The sequence below is a fragment of the Mustela erminea genome, chromosome 17 (assembly GCF_009829155.1).
Source record: "Mustela erminea isolate mMusErm1 chromosome 17, mMusErm1.Pri, whole genome shotgun sequence".
Lineage (NCBI taxonomy): Eukaryota > Metazoa > Chordata > Mammalia > Carnivora > Mustelidae > Mustela > Mustela erminea.
In genome coordinates, this window is record NC_045630.1 from 18,934,366 (window position 1) to 18,960,514 (window position 26,149).

A 26,149-nucleotide genomic window follows, 5' to 3' on the forward strand; every position below is an offset into this window, starting at 1 on the left:
CCTCTCCTTCTGTGTCCCCCCTGCCTCTTTCTTTGCTTTTTAATCCCTTTTAATCTGTCGGTTTCTTCCAAAGAAACCATCATGATTTTTTTTAAGCCCTTGCTCTAGAGAGAAAAACCAAACCAAACCAAGGTTTATTTATATACAACTTTTCTCCAAAGCATTTACTGTTTACCGTGAACCTGCTTTTCTGTGATTTTGCCCGATAAGCAGGCTCCTGTCATGGGGGACAGTGGATTAGACCACATGACTTAGAGGCAGATGTACCTGGTTTGAAAATCTTGTCTCAGTCACGTACCAGCTCTATGACCTCAAACAAATTTCTTAACCTCTCTCTGGCCTGGTGTCCTCATCTAAGAAAATGGGAAATTGGGAGCCTGGATGGCTCAGGTGGTTGAGCATCAAACTCTTGATTTTGGCTCAGGTCATGATCTTGGGGTCCTGAAATCGAGCCCCTCCTCGGGCTCTGTGCTGGATTCTCTCTCTCCCTCTCCCCTTCCCCCTGCTCACTCTCTCTCACTCTCTCTCTCTTTCTCTAAAATAAATTAATTTTAAAAGAAAAAAAAAAAGAAATTTGGAAATAACAATTCCTATCTCTTGGGGTTGTACCAAGGATTAGATTGGAGAACACACATCAAGTGCCCGGCACAGCATCTGCCCTAAATAAATGATCAGTGAGACTATTACCATTTCATGAAGAAGGATGTAGTTAACTTGAACGGAGAGAAACAAGCCCTCCCCAGCTTCTCCTCCTTCTCTGTGACCCCAGCATCTGAGACCTGCCTGGTAGTTGTGGTCCTCAGAGATGTCACTGGCCGGTGGGCACCGGCCTACATTTTGCTTTTGTAGGGAGCCTCCAACCATCCACCCTTGTCATGTGGCCGCCTGTCCCTCTCCCCTCAGAGCAGAGCAGGGCTCTAAGGGGCGGGGACGGTGGGCAGCAGCTGGTGGTGGTGTGCGGGTCAGTACAGCTGAGCAGGGGCTGGGGCTGGGACACTTGCCTTCCCTCTCCTGGCTCCGCTCCCCAACTCGCTTGCCCCCATTAAACACTTGCTCGAAGACAGGACCACCTCTGCCTCCCCCTGCCCCAACTCTTTTTGTCCTGCTCATGGGACTTTCAGTTCCTCACCAAGGATGGGGAAATCACTAAGGGCCCAGGCCACCGAGTCCTTCGTGACCACGCTCTAGCACAGGGACAGAAAGTGAACGTCCGTGCTCTCTCAGTGGGGCTGTGACTGTCCAGCGTGTCTCCGAGCAGGGATGGTATGTGTGAGCTAGTATTTCCCAGTTCTGGGAATGATAGGGCCAGGTAGGAGAGATAGTAGGAAAGATCAGTCATCATGTTCTCTCTACGAAACAAGAAATGACTTCTAACATCGTCCTGATCTCGAAAATGCCTCTGCAGGTGTCTACCGGGTTACTATCACCTGGATGGGGGAAACCCTGAGGGCTGTACCCAGTGTTTTTGCTACGGGCATTCAGCCAACTGCCGCAGCTCGGGAGACTACAGTGTCCATACAATCACCTCTACTTTCTATCAAGGTAAAGTGTTCTGTTTCTAGAAGTTTGTTTTTAACATTGTATCGTGCTTTATGCTTACAGACAGCTTCCTCCTCACCACAGCTTGGCTTGGCATGCTCTTTAGCAACTCTCTTCTAGCTTTTAATGGGCGTTATTTTGTCTGGGCAAGAAGGGGAGCCTAATATCTTGAAAAAGTCAGCGGCACACCTGACTCCTACCGGTATATGAGTAACTTAAAAGAGTAACTAAAAAGAGACCAGATTTTCATCTCCTTGCACTTCACATCTCCATGTATTTTAAAACCACAAAAGACTCTTTCATTTGGTTGGGTGGGGGTTATGTGAGTCTTCCTGAAATTCTCATTCATTAATAATCCTGCTTTCCGGGGAGCCTGGCTGGTTCAGTCGGTTGAGCGTCTGGCTCTTGGTTTCAGCTCAGGTCGTGATCTCACGGGTCGTGGGATTGACCCCACATCTCTGCTTGAAAGACTCTCACTCTCTGCTCCTCCTCCCACTCACATGGGCCCTCTCTCTCTCCCTAAAATAAACAAATGAATCTTTTTAAAAAAATACTCTTTCCACATTCATTAAGTGAGTTAATGTATGTGAGATTAGTAACCAAGCTACAAAATCCTAGATTTTTAAAATCTAGGGGAGTGACATGATTTCAACTTCTAGTTTCTCTTAGAACTGGACCCTCTCCACTCACAAAGGCCAGACCCTGTTTCTGTAAATAAAATAAAAGTATGAGCTACAGGCAGATGAAATCATGCTCTCTTATTACGAGAATCAGACTCTTAGAAGTCAGAGCCACGATGGGGTGGGAGCCGCTGAAGTTGAGACCCAAGTAGAGAAGGGGCCATAGAACATTTTGAGGGCTGTACATCATTGTGGAACTAGTAAGAAAACCTCACTAGCTGTTCACGTCTAGGAATTTTGGCAATTAAGTCTTGCCTTATTAGCTCAATAGATGATGAGCTTTGTCTGCATGCAGAGGGGTTTTCTTTGTGTTCCAGATGTTGATGGCTGGAAGGCTGTCCAAAGAAATGGGTCTCCTGCAAAGCTCCAGTGGTCCCAGCGTCACCGGGATGTGTTCAGCTCAGCACGACGATCAGACCCTGTGTATTTTGTCGCCCCTGGTATGTATGGTGTTTTTCTTATAGAAGAAGTCAGGAGAGAAAAATGAAGTTAGCAAATGTGAAAACACCTTACCTGGCGGTCAGAAAAGCAGTGTCTCTGGAAGACAGAGCTTCAGCCCTATTGACCGATTCATGATACAATAGAACAGGACCGTGTATCCTCACAGACGGACCCTGTCTGAGGTTCCTACTTTCATCAAAGGGGAAGTTTCTAGGTTTCCCATCAAGACAAGAAATAAAGACAGAGGTCACTTCTGTGGATCTACTGAGAAGCAGATGGAGAAGCGAAAATAAGGCATTCTCTGTTTTAACCACTTGTACATCAAAAACAAATGTATTAGTAGTTCATTTCGTTAGCTCATATGTGATGTCCAGGTAAGTTGTCCTCTTAACCTTTCCAAATTTCAGTTCTCTCTGCTGACGACTGGGGTGATAATACCTCCGAGGATTGTTAACATCAAATGTCATGATGTCTGTGAACTAGAAAGCATTATGATACTATTAGAAAGCAAATGATACTATTCCCAACATACCTGGACCTTTACACGCCAGTCTGTTGTCGGGGCCATGCTGTGAATCATCGAGTAGAGGGAATTGTCTTTCAACGTGGCCCTTCTAGCATGTCAGTCGCTAACTCTCCTTTGTAGCCAACAGCAATATGGCTGCCTCCATGAACGGGTTCTTCTGGAACAGTGGTTGTGGGCCAGGCTGATGACACGGAACTCCAGCAGAAATCACCAATATTAATGCAAACTTGCTAGCTCATTTTCTTCTCCAGTTTCACACTGATCTCAATCTTTTCGAATTCTCTTTCACAGCCAAATTTCTCGGGAATCAACAGGTGAGCTATGGGCAAACCCTGTCTTTTGACTACCGTGTGGACAGGGGAGGCAGACACCCATCCGCCCATGATGTCATCCTGGAAGGTGCTGGTCTACGGGTCACAGCTCCCTTGATGCCCCCGGGCAAGACGCTGCCTTGTGGGATCACCAAGACTTACACATTCAGGTAAAAAGAGCGACTACAGGTGGGTCAGGTGACTCAAGTCCACTTCCTTTGTTCATGCATTCAATCATTTGTTCTTTTCATAAGCTTTTCCGAGCACCTTTCATCTACCAGATGCAGTAACGTGTATAGAAACGGGGCAGGCTAGTGGGAGAAAAAATAAAGAATATTATGGTGTGGCTTGTAAATGACAAGATAGACAAGGTGGGCACAGGTATTTTGAACACACAGAGGAGGCACAAGTGACCCACATTGCAGTGATCAAGGGAAGCTTCCCAAGAAAACATGACAAGTGGGAAGAGTTTCCTAAGGATGGAAATGGGCGGAGGGGAAGGTTAGCAAAGCAGGGGAAATAATCATGCCTGAGGACATTTTGTACTTTGGGAAATTCTCAGTAGTGAAGCCTGAGCGAAGTGTGGAGTGGGAGAGAGGAAGACAGAAGTGAGGTCAGTGAACTAGAGAAAGGAAGTTAGGTTGTTTCTGGAAGTACTCCAGTAAAAAAACAAAACAACTTTTGAAAGACTAGCACAGGGATGGTGATACGATGCAGTGAGAAGTTATAAATGCTGAATTCAGAAGTATTGGACATGTCCAATGTAGAACGTGAAAATGGACTTTTGAAAAGAATAAGTGAAATTGTGCTCAGTTTAACAAATCACGTAAACAACAAAACCAAAAATTAATGGTAGCTCTCTTGAGGGTCAGAACTCCTTGAACTCGGCCATGTTCCTGGGAGTGAGTTTTGTGTGGCCAGGAATAGAAGGTGGTTTCTGTGGACCTGGACCAGCACTGGATGCCATGACCCCTGGGGCTGGGCTTCTCGCACTGGGACTCCCTCTGTCACTTCCTGTGGGGCTCGTGCTCCCCGCGCAGTGAGCAGACTCCAAGCGCCAGGCTATGACAGTGCGGTGACCCGTCCTTCACCCCGTCAGGCAGGGCCACGAAGGGGCTTAGCGTTTCCCACCTTCTTGGGCACAATTTATATCATGTATATAAATTATAAGACTTGATAAGAGCTGTATTGTTAAGCTTTGGGCTTTAAATCCTGCAGATTAAATGAACGTCCAAGCAGTAACTGGAGCCCCCAGCTGAGTTACTTCGAGTACCGGAGGTTACTGCGCAACCTCACGGCCCTGCGGATCCGAGCCACTTACGGAGAGTATAGTAAGTGACGGAGGGAAGTGAGCTCCTCTCTTGGGTTTGAGTGTGTGTCTGCTTCCCGAGGCAGTGACAGTCTCCAAACAAGTAGGTAAACTGCTTGATGATTTTGATGGAGGGTCTCCGATTAGGTCTAAATTCTTATTTCTCTTATTTTCTAGAAGTTTCTAGAAAGCCTAGAAGTTTCTAAATTCTTATTTTCTAGAAGTTGCTTTTCCTCTAAAAAGGGGCTAACACCAACGAAGAGCTAAGAGTCTTGCTAAGAGCCTCCAAATTTAAATGACGCTGATTATTTGAAGAAGATACTCTACAACAAATGGGCTTGTGCCTTTAGCTAGAAAATGGCGTCTACGACTCAGCCCTGTAGTCCTTGAGTTGCTGCACCTTGGGGACTGTACTCATTGTTACCGTATTCAGACATCACCTGAATTCTGTTAACTCCTTTTGTTGAACTTCACATGGGGGAGGGGGGACACTCTGATCCCAGTGGAATTCTGTACATGTGAGTTCCATGAGCTTTTTAGCACTTAGGTGAACAGGAAGCATCGCTCACTGGCGTGCCTAATTTCCACATTACTAATGAAGCAAATCAAGCAGGATGTAGAAAAGGTGCTTACTAATGATTTTATTGAATCTTTCCTTTGAGCCAGGCACATTAGCATGTATGCATGGTCTCATTTTCATTTCACAACCAGCACAGGGGGTCCGTGCCCCTGTTACTTCTCTTCCACACTTGAGGAAACACCATGGTAGAAAGTTATGTGACTTGCCCGTTCACACAGTTAGCGAGAATGCAGCCAGAATTTCAACCCTGACTTTCCCGACACCACAGCCTGTGCGTCCGTCATGAGGACATAGTGAGCGAATGCCACCTGCCTTCCTTAGCGAGTTAAGAAAAATAAAAGCCAAAGAGAGGCCTGTGTTTAGATCTGTCGACCTCCCCACTTGCTCCTTCTAATCTGATCTCCATGTGGCAGGCACCGGGTACCTCGACAATGTGACCCTGATCTCAGCCCGCCCCGTCTCTGGAGCCCCGGCGCCCTGGGTTGAGCAATGCGTATGTCCCGTTGGCTACAAGGGCCAGTTCTGCCAGGACTGTGCTTCCGGCTACAAAAGAGATTCAGCCAGACTGGGACCTTTCGGTGCCTGTATTCCATGTAACTGCCAGGGGGGAGGAGCCTGCGATCCAGACACAGGTGCGTGAAATGACCTGTGGTGGCTGGGGGTGGTCAGGTGACGGGCGTCATCCACGGAAGGGACAGAGCCGTGTAACAAAGACGCCACCTGAACTCATTTCGGAGATGGGGAAGGATTAGGGAGGTAGGGCTGGAGTCAGAGAAGACGGACATGGTGCTTTATTACACTCAATCCTTTTCATTATGGAAAATGCCGCAAGGTTGTGGGAAAGGTACCAGGTTACAGGAAACGGCTGTCATGGTTCAGTGCTGCGGGTGTCGGTGTCGAGTTTCAGGAATTGTCTGGAGAGATCAAAGGCAACCTCAGGGACTGAATGAATGTGGACAAATGGTGTCAGGCCACGGGGACCAGGGGAGCAGTGTTAGGTGATGGGTTGGAAAGGAAGCTAGGTCTGCTGAGTGTGGGAGAGCCACGTGAGGGTCAGGGTCGTGGCAGGTTTAGAGTTGGTACTAGGGCAAAGGTGAATGCCAGTGCTCTGACACTTTGGGGAAAGCTTTGGAAAGGAAGGTTCTGGTTACGGGAGCTCTGCCTCCACGCATCACCCCTGTTACAGGAAGTGGATCATTCTACCCTCCTCTCTTCTCTGCCCTCCCTGCTTCCTCTGCCTCCCAGGAGACTGTTACTCGGGGGATGAAAACCTTGACATCGAGTGCGCCGACTGCCCCATTGGGTTCTACAACGATCCACACGACCCCCGCAGCTGCAAGCCGTGTCCGTGCCACAATGGGTTCAGCTGCTCTGTCATGCCCGAGACAGAGGAGGTGGTGTGCAATAACTGTCCCCAGGGCGTCACCGGTAAGGCCCCCGGCCTACTGCCTCTGTGCCATGAATTCTCAGGAATGGCTGCTAGTCCACACAGTCTCTAGGGAATTCTGATGACTCCGGGTCACTGTAGATGGGCTCATTCGAAAGACGGGGATGCGCTGGAGAGGTGCATTGAGGAAAGGCAGGGTGTGGCTCGTAGGGGATGTACAAATGGTTAACGCTGGTGTAGATTTGTAATTAGGAGATAAAGTTTTCAGCTAAGGGGTGCCTGGGTGGCTCAGTGGGTTAAAGCCTCTGCCTTTGGCTCAGGTCATGATCCCAGGGTCCTGGGATCGAGCCCCACATCGGGCTCCCTGCTCAGCAGGGAGCCTGCTTCCTCCTCTCTCTCTGCCTGCCTCCCTGCCTGCTTGTGATCTCTGTCAAATAAATAAATAAATAAATATTTTTAAAAAATGTTTTCAGATAAGATACATGGTTTATTTTATTTTATCTTATTTTTTAAAAGATTTTATTTATTTGAGGGATAAGCAGAGATAGTGAGAGAGACCTTGAGTAGGGACGAGAGGGAAAACAGTCTCCTGCCAAGCAGGGAGCCTGCTGTGGGACTGGATCCCAGGACCCTGGGATCATGACCTGAGCCGAAGGCAGACGATTCACTGACTGAGCTACCCAGGCGCCCCAAAATATGTGGTTTAACTAAGTTTTACAAAATGATCCAAGGTATAGAAAGGAAACGTAGTGACATTTTAAATGTCACACCTCTCTCTTGGGGCGCCTGGCTGGCTGTCCGTAGGACATGCGACTCTGGGGCTTGGGGTTGTGGGTTTGAGCCCCACACTGGGTGTGGAGATTACTTTAAAAAAATAAAAAATTAAAAGAGTCAATGTCACATCTCGCTGCTGGTCAGTCTGAAAGAAGTTAATTCTTTAGCACTAGCCTCAGTGGTACTGCTGCTATAAATCTGACGTTTCCCCGACTGTCTAGTTAACCGATAGGAAGCCTCCTAGTAGGGATGCTGTGTTCTAACATCTGGGACCACCGTGCAGTGAAAAGAGCCTAGCCCTTGCCCTGAGCACCTGCCCCTGAGACTGTTGTTCTGGAGCCCCGGGTGACCAGTGGGTGACCCGTGTCCCCATGCCAGCTCTTGCCGCCCGTGGGTGACCACTCAGGCTTGGGCATTTGTTCCTTCCAGGCGCCCGCTGTGAGCTCTGTGCCGACGGCTACTTTGGGGACCCCTTCGGGGAGCGTGGCCCAGTGAGGCCTTGTCAGCCCTGTCAGTGCAACAACAATGTGGACCCCGGGGCTTCCGGGAACTGCGACCGCCTGACCGGCAGGTGTCTCAAGTGCATCCACAACACAGCGGGTGTCCACTGTGACCAGTGCAAAGCAGGCTACTTCGGGGACCCGTTGGCTGCCAACCCAGAGGACAAGTGTCGAGGTAGGAGTGCTTCTCCAGACCAGTCGGACAGGTGAGGGGGTGTGCGTGCACGTACATGTGAGCTTGCTAGCGTGCACACAGGGAAGAACACACCGGTCAGCGAGGCCAGCTGTAGGTGAGAGGAAGCCGCTTTGGTTTCTCCGACCAGTGAGCCCACGAACGGTCTGGACTTTCACCTGTCAAAGGCTTTAAGACCCCTTCAGCAGGATTCCGGAAGACAGAGCTGGAGGTTGTTGGGCGGGTTAAAGCTGGGGGGTGGGGGGGAGTGGAGAATGTCAAGTTTACATCCTGAGCACAGGAGGAGATGAAACGGAGCCCGGCCGTCCGCCTCCGTCGGGGGCTGGCAGGCAGGGACGCTGCTGAGCTTGTTAGAGGACAGCCATGAACAGTGTGAGACTGAGTCTGAACAAAAGCGGGGGGCATTGGAGGGGTGGGCGCCGTTTAAGAGACCCTCTCAGGAAGTCAGTGTAACCGAGGGAGTCGAAGGTACCAGTTCCAAGTTCAGCTAACGAGACTTGGCTTCAGAGCCACAGCTCTCCGGGCGCGTTCCTCCGGCTGCTTCAGATCAAAGCACGAATGTGCACATCGGTCCTCCTGCTCGGCCCTTCTATCAAGCCTCTGTCCACGTTACATCCGGAGGCAGGTTTAGCTCTAGGCAAGTTCATGTTCAGTTCTAGGGCGCTGGCCTGCCCCACAAAATCATCCCCCGGTCACAAAGGTCCCAGACCAGCCCTGGTGCCCAGACCTCCACGACTTGTTTATTATAACAGAGCCCGAGGGGGCCTCTGGGCACCCAGACAGGAGGCCTCCTGGTTCCCCAGGAGGTCCGCAGGGAGCCAGCATCTCCCACTCACCCCAGAATCCCCAGCCCTGGAAATGCCTCAGGACTTCCGTGCAACCTGAGGCTTTCACCCTGGAGCACGAATCCCACCCGCCCCAATCCCAACCTGTGGGTTAGCTCCGATGTGCTAGAAAGTGCCCCGTGACAGGAAGAGCCCACATGCTAGGAGCAGTACTGAGTTCCTGTCTAGCTTTTTACCACACCCGTCATATTGCACTGGTTATGCCGCTTCATCTCTCCAAGCCTCAGTTTTTTCATAGGGATGAATAATATGTAACTCAAAGTGGTTACAAATATAAAATAGCATCTGGGAAGTACACTGTCAAGAACACTAGCTCCAAGGTGCTGGTAATGGAGATCTCACTGGCTTTAGACCATACATTCCTTCACTTCACTACCTGTTGGCAAGCTCCTACCAGGGACCCCACGTGGGGCTACAGACTGAGGCTGTAAGTCAGTTCCAGCCCCCAGAGAGACTGTATGCTAATAAGGAAGACACACAAGTATGTAAGCAATAATGACAGTATACTTCGACTTGTGATCATATCACCGTGTGCCAAGTGTTTTATGAGCGCCATAGAGCAGTCCAGAGGGTCACTGTAACTCCCTTAGAGCTGGGTATCACCCACTGTACATCCTCAACTCCTAGAACAGTGTGGCACATGGCAGGTATGCAATCAATATTAATGCATAAAGGCGCTGCTCTTTTTACTGTGTTTCCTACGTTAAAGGCAGCAGAGCAAGAGGAAAAGAGCAATGCCTCTTTCCAAGGTCTCATTCTGGCTTGCCATTGACTTGCTGTGTAACTCGGATAGATTACTCCACCTCTCTGAGCTCATAGTCCTCATCTGTAAAATAATGGGAGATGACATCCGGCATGTAAGAGGCCCAGAGGACATGTTGTTTCCCTTTGGAGCAAAGCTAGAGTGCCTACAGAATATCCAACAGGCTCACAATTTAATGGGAGGAAAAAAAAAAAATAAGTGCTACCAGAAAGCGTGGACTGTTGGAAGAGCCCTTTACCACAGCTACAGCAAACAACTTCTAGATGATTCCTAAGATCTGTCTGTATTAGAAATGCGCTCGGAGACACAGGCAAGAGATGTATCTAGCACAGTGTGAACTGACAAGGGCAAAGAAGGATTCTTCGCCATTGGGGATTTGAACTTCTTCCCTTTATCTTTGGTACATCTCCAGTTTCTAGAACTAGCTTGATAGGAATGCTTTCTGTTTGTCCGTCTTTTGTCTCTAGCTTGCAACTGCAATCCAGCGGGTTCCGAGCCTGGGGAGTGTAGAAATGATGGCAGCTGTGTTTGCAAGCCCGGATTTGGCGGCCTCAACTGTGAACACGCGGCACTAACCAGCTGTCCCGCTTGCTATAATCAAGTGAAGACTCAGGTGTGCCTTCTACCCAACCCTCAGCCCCATGAGTAAAATTGTTAGGTGTCTACTAGCTGCGTCCGTCACAAATCTGGGACCCTCTGAGTCTCCCAGGGATGAGGGTGGAGGTTACTATTTCTTTCTTTAAAAATTGCCGTATTAAAAAAAATTTCCATGCAGTCATAATAATGCTACAGGTTTTGGGTCTTATACGCACCATCTTCAAGATCCCTTTTGCAGATACTGTCTCATTTGGTTCTCTTGAGGACTTAGTCAATTTGCGAGACAGTATTTTGATGTCTCTCCCTGAGCAAAGCCGCTACAAACATTTGCAATTTTTCACATCACGTGGCCACGTGGAACCAAGAGCCCCACCCAGAATTCCCTGGTTCCACCTGGCCCCGTGACGGAAAAATTGCAAATGTTTGTGGAGACTGCTCAGCTCAGTACCCTTTCCACTTACAACATGCCACTTCCTAGCTGGATTTTTTCCAAGAGATTTCTAAAACAAATGAAGAAAAACAAATACGGAGACGATATGAGGAGTCCAGAAGGTGTCAAGGCTGCTCAAACAAGACTAGCCTCCAGAAGTTTCTCATTCACGTTCCAGAGAAGAATGAAACTGATGTTGTTGTTAATTATTCTTTATTAGTTTGCTGGGGTGGAGGGTGGAGGAAGAAGAGCCCCAACAGAACCCCAAAGGTAGAAAAAACGCAACTTGTTTGGTTTTTCTCATTTACCTCTTTAGTCTGCCCTCTGTCGTATTTTCTTCGTTCCGGACACTGTTCCAAGTACTATCCCAATACTAACTCGCTTTGTCCAAGTAATAACTATGAGATATTATGATTATCCCCATCTCATGGGTAATGAAAGTGACTTGCGTAAGGTCATGCTGATGGCTAATGAGTAGTGGGGCCAGGATTCAAACTCGGCGGATCTAGGCTCTCATGCCTTTAACGATTGTCATGTGCCAAGTATCTCTGGGGTTTAAGCTCTTCTCTCCTGAGTTCCTGCTATCAGACTGTGATCACCCTCTGTTCTGATCCTCTTTCCTATGTGGTTTCAGATGGACCAGTTTCTGCAGCAGCTCCAGAGCCTGGAGGCCCTGGTCTCCAGGGCTCAGGGTGGCGGCGGAGGGGTGCCCAGCCCAGAGCTGGAAGGCAGGATGCGACAGGCTGAGCAGGCCTTGCGGGACCTTCTGAGAGAAGCCCAGATCACAGAAGGTGATGAAAGGAATTTATAATCTTCTGTTGGGTATCAGTTCAGGGGGTGTCTTTGCCCAGCACTTGCAGAGATCAAAGGACCATCTCTGACTCTCCTGGGACCCGTGTGATGGCGATAAGAGTGTGGCTGCCTGCATTCACTGACTGGGCTGTCACCCTTTTGCCATTAGCCAGTCGAAGTCACTCGTCCAACCCTCCCGCCTACCGATCCCCTGCGCCGGCTCTGAAAGGGCTCATCCTCCTTTTCCTTCTTGGTACCAGGGGCTAGCAAATCTCTCGGTCTCCAGCTGGCCAAGGCAAGGAGCGAAGGGAACAGCTACCGGAACCGCCTCAACGACCTCAAGACGGCCGTGGAAAGAATCCGGGCCCTGGGCAGTCAGTATCAGAACCGAGTTCAGGATACGCGCAGCCTGCTCACGCAGACGCACCGGAGCCTGCAGGAGAGCGAGGCCTCCCTGAGAAACACCGTAGGTGTCCCCGGGTTCCGGGTACTGAGGAGCGCGGCCGTATCGGGAGACCCGCCTGCGGTCGCTGACCTTTCTCGGTCTCTCCGGTAGAGACTGGACTTCTCTTCCTTGAAACGTCTGTTCCGTCTCTCTCGTACCTGTTCTTCGTGTTCTTGGGTTTTCTGCAATTTCCCATTTTACTGCATTTCTGTTCTTCCCAGCGCGTTTCTTGCGAACCATAACCTCACGTTGGCCCCCTTTCCTCCCCCTTCCTGCTGCGTATCTCCTCGCTTGTGAGCTCCCAGCGGGCAGGATTTGGTTCTACTCATGTGTGTGTTCTCGGCTCCCAGCATGGTATGTGGCTGTGACACGTGTTTGCTGCATGAGCGAAGGAACAGACCAACACATGCACAAATGAAGCAGGAGGGATGGTGGGAAGAGGAAGGAATCCAGTGAAGACAGGATTCTGAAAAGGGGAAAAAATTGCTGCAGGCTGATTGTTCTTAATGATGTCATTTGTAGCGTGGTAGCAGGGCGAGATCTGAGTGAGCTCTCGTCTCTTTTTCAGTAAAGAAGCCGATGGTGACAGTAATGTGAGTGGGTGTGTAGAAGACAAATAAAGGAAACTGGAAGACAGTCAGATATTATGCTGATGAAATGAAGGATTTAAAGAATTTCCCTTATTACAAAATAATGTTTGTTGTAGAGAATTTGGAAAATAAATAAAAATTCCCTGGGATCCCGTTATTAGGAAATAAACATCATCCAAACTTGGTCCATTTTGTTAGAATAGAATACATATGAATGTATAGAATACATATGAATAGAATACATATGAATTCTTTAAATACATATGAAAATACTACTAGTGTGTATGTATTTTTAAATGAATATGTCTATTTACAGAAGCTTATTAAAGTTGGATTTTTACCTTATTCTTTTTTTTTTAAAGATTTATTTATTTATTTGAGAGGGAGAGAGCTAGCAAGAGGAAGGGCTGAGGGAGAGGGACAGGGAAAGAATCTCAGGCAGACCCCCGCAGACCGGGGAGCCCCCCCATGGGCTCAGTCTCACAGCCCTGAGATCCTGACCTGAGATACCTACTCCAGGGCTGAGTGCAAAGCTTTAACCAAGTCTCCTCTCTCCGCAGAACATTCCTCCCCCAGAGCGCTACGTGGGGCCAAATGGTTTTAAAAGCCTGGCCCAGGAGGCCACAAGACTGGCAGATAGGTAAGCGGACCCCTGCTTCAGACTATCTCTGCAAGGCCAGACTTGAACAAGACCGTAGGGTATTTAGGACCTAAGCAGCATATCATTACCTCCAGGACCTTTGCAGCCATTTCCTTGCTTTGAAGCCTTTTTTTTTTTTTTTTTTAACCTCTTGGCTTTTAGCCTATGTGAGTATGTGAGTGGCCACTGGGCATGGTCACTTGGCAAGTGTCTGGGGTGGGGGTGTTTTTTAACTCGGATTTTTCTATGACTCACAGTATGGCTCTGCTGTGTGTCAGATGGGATTTTTCGGGCCCTGTGAAATGAATCAGCCTCTGGAAAAGAACGTTCTGCAGCTTTGAGGGACTCCCAGGCTCCCACATGGAGCCTGGGAACAAGTAGCAACCCGTTGTTTGCTAGCCTGTGGGGGCCAAGACGGCAGAGAGGGAACCTCCTCCCCAAAACCGGCTCTGCAGGGCCCCAGTGGTAACTGGCAGCTCCCTAGTCCTTGCCTGACTGTAAATCCCACCATGGAGAAGAGGTTGGCTCCCAGCAGGGTGGCAGGCTCTGCTAATCCCACATGGAATTCAGTCAGTGAAGGAGGCGGATTTGTGTTTCGTGGAATAAACTGCCTCCTGAGTTTGTTTTTGGTTGCTGTGTTGTTTTTTGTTTTTATCACTTTGTAAGCATTTGGGTGACCTTCATGGACAGGCTCTGTTCCCCCGGTGGTGGACCCAATGTAGGGTTGCAGCAAAAGTGAAGGGGAGGCTGGGTCCTGGACGAAATAACACCTAGGAGTTTCTCCCGGCACAAAAGACCTTATAAATGCAATACTTCGTCCCCCTGAGACTGCTCACACCCGTCTCCCCGCCCCATGCCCCGCTCCCCCTGGATACCCTATAGACCGAAAGTTCACGAGCTAGGATCTAAGACAAGAGCTCCATCTCCAGAACACCTCCTGCTTCCTGACAGCTCCTCTAATTCCGTCCAGTCTGGGTCAATTCTGTTTGGCCTTTCTTGGCAATCCAGTTCCCCGTACTCTCTCTTCCTTCTGACCAAAGACCTAAAGGAAGACCTTTGCTAAGAAAACTCAAATTCTTTGTTTTGAATCCTTTCAGCCATGTTGGGTCAGCCAGTGACATGGAGCGGCTGGTCAGGGAAACCCAGGACGACCTCAAACAGGCGCTGTCGCTGGCCCACAACGCCCTGCGGGAAGGAGGCAGAGGCAGCCTGGACGGCTCCGCTGTGCAAGGGCTCATGGGAAAGTATGTTTGACGGGTTCTCGCATGTGCCAAGCTAGTCCTCATCTGTCTGCAGAGCACAGGCCACGTCTGAGGGGCACCGTGCTTCCTTTAAAGAAATCAGTCCTAAGGGACGAGAGAACGAGAGTGTTAATCTCGGGGAAGGGACATGTCTTTATGTCTGGAAGAAGGAAAGACTGAGTAAAACTTGGGTTTTGACTGAGAGATTGCAGTGCTTGGAGAAGTGGTGGTTGGAGGATGTGAGTAAATCCATCTGACAACAGGAAGCATGTGGGAAGAATATATGATCAAGGATTATCTGAATCCTTCAGACCCAACCTGAATATACTTTAAGGCCTATGTTTAGCTTGTGGAGAGGGACACATATCTGGCACAAAACCTCATTTCGGTTCTTCTGATAACTGCAGCGACATACTTTTTTACCCAACAGGATGAATGCTTTTAATAATAATAATAAAAAAAAAACAGTCATTCCTCCAAGTTCTCTTTTTGCCTGCCCTGCAGGTTGGAGAAGGCCAAGTCCCTGGCCCAGCGACTGTCGGGGGAGGCCACTCAAACTGACGTTGAAGCAGATAGGTCTTACCAGCACAGTCTTCGCCTTCTCAATGCCGTGTCTCAGCTGCCAGGAGTCAGTGATCAGTCTTTTCAGGTAAGGGCATGTAGTGATGCACTGGATGGACAGAAGAAGGGCCACAAACCTGCTTCTCTGGGCGGGGGGGGCGGGGAGGGTTCCATACTATGGTTCAGTCCTTTAGCTTTTCCTCCACGGGACCCTTTTATGTTAGATTAGGAAGAATATTCTTCTTGTTAACAATTTCCTTGTTCTGAAACTCCATTCTTTGCCTCCGAAAAAGCCTTAGCCCACATCCTGAACCTATTAGTGGATAACAATTTTATATCTCCTCCTTAGTTTTGGGGACTACTGAAACTTGCGGGAAATTATTCAAGCTAAAGCTTGGTATTTACATTTAGGTCCGAACTACAGTACATTTCTATGTACAGCCATTCGGAAGACTTCCGTTCTTCTCAGAAGTTTTACATTGTTTCTGAGGTTCATTTCTTTAACTATTAGAAACTTACTAGATTAAGAAGATGCAGCTTTCTAACCACACAAAAAGCACTCACAGTGATTCCCACAAAAATGTTTCCACGCATGTATAAGCCAACATGTAAAATTTTAAAAGAGAGAGAGACGCTTGGGGAAACTGCCATCTGACTATCGATAGGCACTTTCTTTCATTTCTGTTAGGTTTTATTTTGGGATTGCTGTTTTCAAACAGTGACACCAGCTCCTAAGAAAGCTGGTGTGGCAACTGCTGGGCAGCAAGTCCGACTCCTGCATTTCTTTGGACTTACAGCTAGAAGTGAAGAAGTTCGAACAAAAAACTGGTGCTCTCTCAAGCCTGGTGACTCGGCATATGGATGAGTTCAAGCATGTGCAAAGCAGTCTGGGAAACTGGGAAGAAGAAACCCAGCAGCTCTTACAGAATGGAAAGAATGGGAGACAGGTATCCTTTTTTTAACTCACTCACTCCACAAACAGGGAGTGGATGCGTACCGTATGAATGAATATGGCAAGAGGCCATCAGTATACAACCAAGAAAACTCTCTGAAGGGCTCGGTACCACTGTGGAGTAACTGAGATGCGGACAGCTTGATCTAATAAGTTCTGGTCCCGCCCACTGAATCTGCCCTCAACCTAGGAATAGGACTCAGGCCTCTGGAGTTCAGTTGTGCTCCAGCTTCTTCTACTAGCTTGGCTTTAGGAAGTATACAGAGTATAAAATTATTTGCAGGGACGCCTGGGTGGCTCAGTGGGTTAAAGCCTCTGCCTTCGGCTCAGGTAGTGATCTCAGGATCCTGGGATTGAGCCCCGCATCGGGCTCTCTGCTCAGCAGGGAGCCTGCTTCCTCCTCTCTCTTTGCCAGCTTCTCTGCCGACTTGTGATCTCTGTCTGTCAAATAAATAAATAAAATCTTTAAAAAAAATTGTTTGCAAAACTGCACTTGTCCTTGATAGTGGACTTGAGTTTGAGACTGTTCTGTATACAGGCTGTGCCATTGGGTTATAGAGCTTGCTCCGTCCGGGATTGTGGAGGGCTTTGCGACAGCACCCCTAGACCGTCTGGGGAATCACAGCACTCTGTTGTCGCGAAGAGAAATGTGTCTGAGTCATTCTGCCAACTGGAATGCTCTTCCTGAGTATGTGTTACATTTACTCTAATCTTACTCTGTCTGCCTGTTTACAGACATCAGATCAGCTGCTTTCCCGGGCCAACCTTGCTAAAAGCAGGGCCCAAGAAGCACTAAGTATGGGCAATGCCACTTTTTATGAAGTTGAGAACATCCTGAAAAACCTCCGAGGTAAGCATTTCATGGTTCAGGTCGCTTAATATGTTAAAGGAATAACCACAACTTTAATTTATTTTGAATCTCTGTGTATTTCTTGAAATGATAGCTACATTGGGATAGTCACAGACACTTAATAAGTATCTTCCTAAAGAAAGAAATTGTATTAACATTTGATTGTATTAACATTTAGCTCTATGTCAGGAAGCTTGAGTTCTGATGGAACTTGGCTGGGCCACGTGACGGCTCTGAGCGCACTGTGTGACCTTAGGCCAGTCCCAGGCTTTCCAGACTCTAATGTCTTCTTCTTTAAAGAAAGAAGGTTGAGTTAAAGGATCTCTAAGTTCCTTCACAGATCCAGCATCCTACCACAGACAGTTTTCCTTTTCTCTGGTGGCCTGGTTGGTTCCAACGTAGAGTTAATGTGGCTTCTTTGTGGTGAAGATAGCGGAACTCTCAACAGCACCTGCATCCCAGGAAATGTGGGTCTGTGCCTTGCAGAGATTTGGTTACAATTTAGGTTTCTTCACTCAAGAACAAAAAAGAAGCATTTCTAAAGTCTTGGGATTTTCTTACAGGAAGGTCCTCCCTACTATCCATTCTGTTCAACCTCCAGCTTCCATCACTGGCAGCTTCGGGTTCAAGGCTCTGGCTTGAAACTTTGGGCTTCAAAGAGTTTACCTATTTCTGATCTACTTTGGGGTCTTAGGTGGAGACCCAGGGCAGGCTGATTGTCAGTTTCTCTAAGCAACAACCTAATCATGGCCCTTTAAGTGCCTTCTTTAAGATGCTTTCTGCTAGGTGGCTCAGTCAACTAAGTGTCTGCCTTCAGCTCAGGTCATGATCCCAGGGTGCTGGGATCGAGTCCTGCATCTCCTGCATCAGGCTGTCTGCTCAGTGGGTTGGCTGCTTCTCCCTCTGCCTCTGCAGCATCCCTTGCTTGTGCTCTAGCTCACACACTCTCTAAAATTTATAAAATAAATTTTATATATATATATATATATATGGCAGTAACAGTCAAATCTTCTCACACTCTTGCCCCCAAGCAGTAATAACTCTCTTCCTGGGATTTTTCTTAAAAAGCCCCATTCAATTTCATTCGTAAGTTTCTTAAGTCACTTTGCATCTTCATGGCAACTTTTTCTTGTCTTCATTTCAGAGTTTGACCTGCAGGTCGAAGACAGAAAAGCAGAAGCAGAAGAGGCCATGAAGAGACTCCCCTACATCAGCCAGAAGGTCGAAGATGCCAGTGACAAGACCAAGCAAGCAGAGACAGCCCTGGGCGGTGCTGCCGCGGACGTCCAGAGGGCAAAGACCGCAGCCAGGGAGGCGCTGGAGATCACTGACAAGATAGAGCAGGTAAAGAGAAATTGAAATACAGGTTGGCACGAGCATCCGCAAACGCAAGGGTCATATGGGAAAGGAGAGAGCTTCAGGCTCATTTTGATGCCTAGACCTCAGAGTCCCGAGGAGTCCCCGGTCCATGGCAACACCAGAGCCACTTACGTGCCCCTTTTGTGGGTTGATTCACGAGGCTGTCATGGACTGAGAGCTAGGGCCTTCATTTTCAGCTCCCTTTTTGGACAATACCAGGAGAGGAACCATCCAAGATTGGTTTTTTTGTATCAACTCTTGCATGAGTTTCCTAGAGCACCTGTAACAAGGGACCACAGAGGAGACGGCTGGAAACAAGAGAAGTTTGTTCTCTCGCAGCTCTGGGGGCTAAAAGTCAGAAACCAAGATGTCAGCAGAGCCACAGCCCCTTGGACGCTCTTGGATAGAAACCTTGCCTGCCTCTTCCTAGCTTCTGCTGGTGACGGTCACTCCTTAGTGCTCCTCGGTTTACAGCAGTGTCACTCCAATCTCTGCCTCTGTCATCACAGGGGGGTTTTCTCCCTGGGTATCTCTGACCCCTCTTGTGACAACACTGGTCATTTTGAATTAGGGGCCCCCTGGGCTCCAGTATAACCTTATCTTAAGTAATTGAATCTGCAACAACCTTACTTCCTAATCAGGTCATGTTCTGAGGTCCTGGGGTGTAGGACATCAGCATATCCTTTTGAGGACACCATTCAACCCCATAACAATAATCATCAATGTTGGAGTCCAGATTATGAAATTCTGGAGTCCTGGTTCCCTTATGTCTATTTTCTATGTCTAAGCGTGGCGTGTTCATTTTTTTCCCCTTCCACTACGTGCCAGCACTGTGCTTGGTGCTGGGAATATGAAGATGAGAAAGACCCAGGCCTTCTCTTCAAGGAACACCCCGTGTAATGAGGGGAGGTAGACCAGATATCCTGCAACCCCCACGTGAAATGCTACAATACAGGCTGTGCTTCTTGGCTAGGAGAGAGCTTCGTAACTCTCATTTAGGCATGACTTCTAAAATGCTTATGCAACTCTGGAAAGCCCGGAGGGAACTCTTTGTATCTGGACTATTTGACCTCACTCTTGGACCACGTAGTAATTTGCAAGAATGATTTTTAATTTTAAGTCCCTTGAGGGTAGAGACCAATTTCATGTGGCTCTCTTTATATAGCTTCTGGCACAGAGACACCTGCAATTTGATGTTTCGTAACAGCTTATGGGTGTAAAGGTATTGATAAACTTTGTCCTAATTAAAAGAAAAGTCACAGCTGTAGCCCATTCCTTCTCTGCACCTTGAACTCAGCTGTCTCTCAAGGATCCTAGAAAAGTTGCTCCAAAAGACTGTGGCAGCAAAGAACTACGACAGGAAGTGATGTGACTTTCTCACCCTCTGGGTTTTCCCAAATTGTTTTTATGGCATTCACTTTTTGATAAGCGTTGACCTGAGAGGAAATCAGCGTCTCACGGCTGACGCTCCTAGTCCCCACAGACATACCCCCACTTAATTCGTTGGAAGCAGAGCTTGGGCACGGGTGTGTCTCTGAGTCTGACTCTTGTTCGTCTAAATTACTGCATCGGGGTCTGGCTACAGCTGTTTATTTTTCCCTCTCTTTGTCCCTGGGATGTTTTTGTGCCTCACCCCTCGCTCTCCTCCCGCCCCTGGCTCCCTTTCTTTTCCCAGGAGATAGGAAGTCTGAACCTGGAAGCCAATGTGACAGCAGATGGAGCCTTGGCCATGGAGAAGGGACTGGCCACTCTGAAGGGCGAGGTGAGGGATGTGGACGGAGAGCTGGCGAGGAAGGAGCAAGAGTTGGACCTGGATACGGACGCAGTGCAGATGGTCAGTTCCCATCGTTCTCACGGGAGATTCTTTTAAACCTGCCAACATGAGAGACACCCTTTCAAGACTGCCTTGTATTTCTTTTTCTTTAGGTAATTACAGAAGCCCAAAGAGTTGACAACAGAGCCAAGAATGCTGGAGCTACGATCCAAGACACCCTCAACTCACTGGACAGCATCCTACACTTGATAAGTATGTGGGCTATCCCTAAGCTTCCAGCTGTGCTCCAGGGCTGCCCCGGAAGATGATAGACCTAGCCCCGCTGAGCAGAAGCCATAGGGTACCCACAAGGGTATCAGAAATTTGCTTTATTTCTGGGCCCAGGTGCTTCAGGCACATAACTTCACATTTTCTGGACTCGATTTTACCATCTAAAGATGGGTCACTGAGTACCTATTGCCCTTGGAGGTGAAGGTCTGTAGCTCAGAGATCTGGGTGCATTTAGGGAAGGTGCCTTGAAGCGCAAAGAGGTTGACCATGTCTCGCCCATCCCACAGCAGACTGTGGAGGAAGTATTCAACCTTCACAGCTCAAGAGAAGACGGGACAGTCTGACAGGCCTGCTAAGGGTTCTGACCTTGTTCCTGGGAAGCTCGTGGGTGGTTGTGGGCAGAGAAGTAACATCATCGCTGTAGTCTGCAGAAAGGCCACGAAGTGGAGGGCGGGAGTGAGTGGAGGAGCCTTGGTTAGGGAAAAGGTGGGGTGAAAGGGGGAAAAGGTGGTAAGGAATGGAGGAGGCGGGTGACAGAGCCTGAGCCCTGAGGCGGTGGGGGTGGGGGGGGTGGGGGCAGATTCTCCCACAGCCTGTGAAGTCCAGAGTCACTTGCTGGTTCTGCTGTTTATCCCCAGCCAGCAGTTATACCTTGTTACAACCAGTTGTGGGAACTTGACCTGCCTGGTTAGGAGCCCAGAAGAAATGTAAAGGTTGTAGGTACCTGAGATACTGCGAAATTTTCAGACAAAATAGATTTGATGGCACAGGGCAGCCAGAATTCAGTTTTACAGAACCCCTCCCCTGGCGGGGGGGTGGGGAACGTGATGAGGATTAACAGGCTGGATGAGGGTTTGCCATCAGTTTTACCCATCCAGAAGGCAGAGCTGAAGGCAGACGCTAAACAACTGAGCCCCCCAGGCACCGCCAGCTGAAGGACTTCAAAATCCGATTTTTCTGTGGAGTACAGTCCTCACTCACCTCGGGAGATAACACTGTTTTGTTAAACTGATGACTCTGCTTTGTGGTCCAATAAGCCCCAAAGAGTAAAGACCCTCTAAGGGTTAAAAAATACAACAGCCAAAAAAAAAAAAAAAAAAAAAAAAACCCTACTCCCCAGTGGAGATTTTAGCAGCTTTGTTTCGGTTCTGAAAAAAGTAATGAAACCAATAGGGCTTTTCAAGAGAAGCTGCGAGTGTGGGGAGTGGTTGGTGGGAATTGTGAAACATTTACCAGGCATCCGGGGCTCTGCCAGGTGTTCTCTGGTGTAATATCACTTACACCTTTGAAGGGTCTTTTGAGATGGGTTTTATTTATTTATTTTACTATTATTATTTTATCTCACGGAGCTGTCCACTGAGGCTCAGAGAGGTTGATCATGTCCCAGGGATCACATAGTAAACTGTGGAGGTGGGATTCGAAGTGAGATCCTTCGTGGCCAGTGCTCCTGCCCTTTCTGTGAGCAGCTTGGGCTGCCCCTCCGTGGACATGGTTGTTGTGTTCCCAAACTTCCTTAACTTTCTCGGCATGGCACAGACCTCCGCCTGCTGGTTGCGCCCTGCTCCTCGGAGAAGGACCAGTGCTCTGGATCTCCCTTTTTGTTATGCTGCTGTTCCTCCTGTTTGCTCCCTGGAGTCCTGAGTCCGTCACCATGGCGTCACCCCAGGCTCCATAAAGCCGGGCGGGCCAGTGCGATCACTGCAGCTCACATGTGGAGGCAACCTGACCTTGAGTTTGAATTGACCAAAGGTCACACAGGCCCTATTCACATCATACAGGTCTGGCCAGGGGCCCTTCATGCTGACGTTAGTTTTAGATTGTGTGTGGGTAAAACATACCTGTACAAATACGACTGCATTTCATATGGGAAATAAACGAGCATCTAGCTGGATTCCCACGGACTCAGGCCAGAATGAAGTCTCGTATCATTTCCAAACAGCTGGAATCTATCCTCCAAGTAGCAAAGCATACCTTGGCCTCTAGAAACCCAAAAGCCCAACCAGTCTCTAAAGGTCTTCTAATGGAAAATAGCAAGATATTTCCTAAGGGTAGTTCGGTAAACATAGTTGGGAGTTGGTCTTGATCTCAGGGTGAGCTGTACTGGGCAGACACCTTGGACGGTGTTCAGTCTCCTGTGACCTTCAGCCTTCATCCTTTCAGAGCATGAACAGTGGGTACCGATGTGAAAAGAGAAATCCAAGCTTCCTGTTTCTTAACTATAGAGCTCAGAGGCTTGAACTGGGCTGTTCGTAACTTGTAACTAGGCTAGCACTCTCAGAATATTTTCTGTATTATTCCCGATGCAAAATAAGTCTTTTTTTTTTTTTTTTAGATTGAAGTTTTTTATTTTAAGTAAACTCCACACCACCTGTGGGGCTTGAACTCACAACCCTGAGATCAACAGTCACATGCTCCACCACCTGAGCTAGGCAGATGCCCCTAGAAAAGCATGACATACGGTTTTCTCCGGGCCCACCACTTAAGGGTCTAGAGGGCCCACGCGTGTTCTAGGAGATCTAACCACAGCCCTTCTATGTTATCTCCTTTCTCATGCCCTCAAATAGGTCAGCCTGGCAGTGTGGACGAAGAGAAGCTGACCTTACTGGAACAGAAGCTCTTCCGGGCCAAGGCTCAGATCAATAGCCAGCTGAGGCCGTTGATGGCAGAGCTGGAAGAGAGAGCCCGTCGGCAGCAGGGCCGCCTCCATGTGCTGGAGATGAGCATAGACGGGATTCTCGCTGACGTGAAGAACCTGGAGAACATCAGAGACAACCTTCCTCCAGGCTGCTACAACACGCAGGCTCTCGAGCAACAGTGAATCTGCTGTAGAGACTGCTCACGGAGGCTTTTGGGATACAGAACTCAAGAGCCACCTCCTGTGGCTAGGGTGGGATGGAGAGACATTTGAGCATGTTGAATGGGCATGTTCAGGTCCACTGAACCCGACCCCATCCCCGAGAGCTTGGCCAGATCAACGTCTTCTTTCACCAGTGTGATACTGCTTGTTTCCTGATGCTGGGCAGTGGGCAGATAGCATTGGGTATGAGACTGGCCAAGGGCCTGGACCCTGAAGGGTGGACTGGATGGAAGGACAAGCCACACGGCCAGGTGTTTGCCTCAAGAGAGTCTCAGACTGAGTCCTGGAGTACGGACAGGTGCTGCTGGGCTCTAGTCGGCTTATTCTTCAGGTAATGTGACCAGAGGAAATTTTTTTTAACTTTGCCCACCCATACAATTCTTAATGTCTGAGCAGAGAGTGAAGCCCAGTCACACTGTGGCCAGTAAAATAATGTTGACTTATAGTGTCCAGTGCAAGCTTCTTGTTGACTGGAGTTCCTCCCACTTACCACCCAGTGTGTCAACATGTGTTCCACTTTCAAGCTGGAAGAAGTGACTAGTGATGGCGTGAGAGTCTATAAGGCTGGTCCAATTGGACCAATGGTGCCTGCTTGCGTCCTGCCACCTTTGAGTTCTTCTGGGACCTGGAAGTGACATCCTTTCTCTGATGATGCCATGACTCGTTAGAGACTACATTTTTATTAAAGCATTTCTGACCAGCTAAACAAACACTGGGAAGGTACTTACTTTTGGGTTTCAAAGTGATAGAGAAATTCAACTTGGGCATTGAAAGAAGTACAATTATATAGAAGAGTTATTAGTCCTAATTCAATCCCACTTTTCAAACACTAAAAATTGTGTCTATGTGTTTTATTTTCTCACTCTCTCTCCCTATAGCAGAGAATGTTGCTATTCACACTGGAGCTGGGTAGACTCCATCCTCCTCCATCCTTCCTTCCTTCCTTCCTTCCATCCATCCATCCTTCCATCCATCCATCCATCCTTGCAACATGTATTTATTGAGTACCTTCTGTGTGTCAGGCTGGGGTACAGTGGTGACGTAGTCTCTGCCCTCACAGAGTTGATTGCCTAGTAATGAAGACGAACACTAAAAAAATAAATTTAAACGTACAACTCTTGTTCAATAGAAGTGATTTTTATTGCAATAACCCCTGGTTTGCAACCTCATTTCTCAACAGAACATATGTTGCAAGACACTCCCATGGGGGCAGTTGGGATTTGGCAAAGCCGGGATGGCTCTGGGTTGTGCACACTTCTCATTCCAGCTGTCCCTCCTCCCCTTTCCACACCTGATTGCAACAGACTGTTGAGTCATGACAATACCAATGGGAATTGCTGGAAAAACCAGAAATGATTCCATCCTGGGTTGGAAGATGGTGGTGCAGACTCGCTTTTGTACTTCCTTGGCTTTTCGTGGATTTGTTTTTGAATAAAGAATAATTCTTAGATGCCTGTGGTCAGTTTCTCATTTGTCAAACTTTAAGGTGGAGGTACCAAAGCATTGGAAACTAAAATGCCACAGAAACAGCAATGAGTCCTACCTAGAGTTCACATTTTTTGAACATCTTGTTTTGCCCTTTCCAACCATTAAAGCCTTTATGAGAGTTAATTGGTGCTGTCTCCTAAGCATGAAGAAGGATTTATTTCTGTAACAACCTGAACAGGGTGGGGTTTTAATTAATATTTTTGTCTTTTTTCCTTTGGCTATGAAATTAAGGTGAAATCAGTAGTTTGTGGTACATTGTCATGTTTTTAAATAAATAAAAATCTAATAAATTAAGATCCTGAATTGGCCATCTAGCCAAGTGGCTGAGGAAAAGATTCCATTCCTGTCCATGTTAACCCCACAAATTCTGAGAGGTCTGATCCCTTTGCTTTACCTTCTGTAGAAGTGAATTTATAATCCTGTCTTGGCATACTAAATCATATATCCTATAAATCTCTCACCGTAATTAACGACTAGTGCCCAGGAAATGTGTATTTATTAATTAGGTTAGATTAACCGCTGTTACATAGACCTAAAAATGTACATCACTCAAACACAGTAGACATTTTTCTTGCTCTTGTGATGAATGGGGAGAAGGTCGGTAGGATGACCCTCCACATTCCAGAATGCTTCCATTTACAACGTGTGACTTCTAAGGTTGCCCTGGGAAACATTTCCATTCCAATGAGTGGGAAGGGAAGAAGACACAGAAGTGGGAGACACCTGGAAGATTTTCAGGGGCCAGGCCTGGGAGGAGATGCACGTCACTTTCTCTCACGTTCCATGATCCAGAACCCAGTTTTATGACCACATCCGACTTGCAAGGGGTCTGGGAGATATAGCCCCTTGGTAAGAAGCCATGTCTCAGGGGCAGTCTTACACTTTGAAAGGGAGAATGCGTTAGAATGCGTAACTAGTGATTGGCGTCTGTCTCTGCAAAGTATGAGATTAAGCAGTACATGTTCTAGGGAAGTTGGTGTGGGATTCCATTAGTTAATACCATGTGATCATAAAGGGATTCCTCAATGAGATAAATTGTTAAGGAGGTAACAGACCATCTTCCCTGACAAATGGGAGATGATTTCTGAAAAGAGATGGGAATTGGAAAGTGACTCATGTGACTCCCTTGGTATAGACATGATTCCCTCATTTCTGAGGACCTTACAAATTATCCCTTAGAAGAGAGAAAGGGTGTGTGGCTGAAAACCCACCCAGGACTTGGCCTCTGTTGCTGGTCTTGTCCTGACCCTGTCAAGTTAAGGGAGCTGTCCTCCCTGGTTCTCATCCATATTTCTAATTGGTAGTGAAAACTCTCTGTACTTCTCCCCTGAGAGCTTTCTGATTAATTGTGCTGGTAAGTCATTATGCCTATCATCATCTACTTTGACTCATAGGGATTTCTGTTTGGGGGGAAGGGTAAGGGATGAAACTGCGCATAGGCTATGGCTTCTTAGC

At 47.9% G+C, this 26,149-nt stretch overlaps 1 protein-coding gene across 3 annotated transcripts in view; it reads left to right on the forward strand.

The window, feature by feature from the left end:
• Positions 1-24,654, forward strand: part of LAMC2 (laminin subunit gamma 2) — a 56,402-nt gene extending 31,748 nt beyond the window's left edge. For all 3 annotated transcript variants that reach the window (XM_032318368.1, XM_032318367.1, XM_032318369.1), the window contains exons 6-24: positions 1,406-1,542; positions 2,537-2,659; positions 3,478-3,667; positions 4,716-4,828; positions 5,800-6,018; positions 6,632-6,814; positions 7,977-8,222; positions 10,316-10,461; positions 11,510-11,666; positions 11,928-12,133; positions 13,263-13,342; positions 14,440-14,586; positions 15,088-15,232; positions 15,942-16,091; positions 16,832-16,946; positions 18,091-18,290; positions 19,981-20,139; positions 20,232-20,331; positions 22,914-24,654. In XM_032318368.1, the coding sequence (XP_032174259.1) occupies positions 1,406-1,542; positions 2,537-2,659; positions 3,478-3,667; positions 4,716-4,828; positions 5,800-6,018; positions 6,632-6,814; positions 7,977-8,222; positions 10,316-10,461; positions 11,510-11,666; positions 11,928-12,133; positions 13,263-13,342; positions 14,440-14,586; positions 15,088-15,232; positions 15,942-16,091; positions 16,832-16,946; positions 18,091-18,290; positions 19,981-20,139; positions 20,232-20,331; positions 22,914-23,167 (3,070 nt within the window). In that variant the 3' untranslated portion in view covers positions 23,168-24,654. The remainder of the gene's footprint in view (positions 1-1,405; positions 1,543-2,536; positions 2,660-3,477; positions 3,668-4,715; positions 4,829-5,799; positions 6,019-6,631; positions 6,815-7,976; positions 8,223-10,315; positions 10,462-11,509; positions 11,667-11,927; positions 12,134-13,262; positions 13,343-14,439; positions 14,587-15,087; positions 15,233-15,941; positions 16,092-16,831; positions 16,947-18,090; positions 18,291-19,980; positions 20,140-20,231; positions 20,332-22,913) is intronic.
• Positions 24,655-26,149: the final 1,495 nt, after the last annotated feature.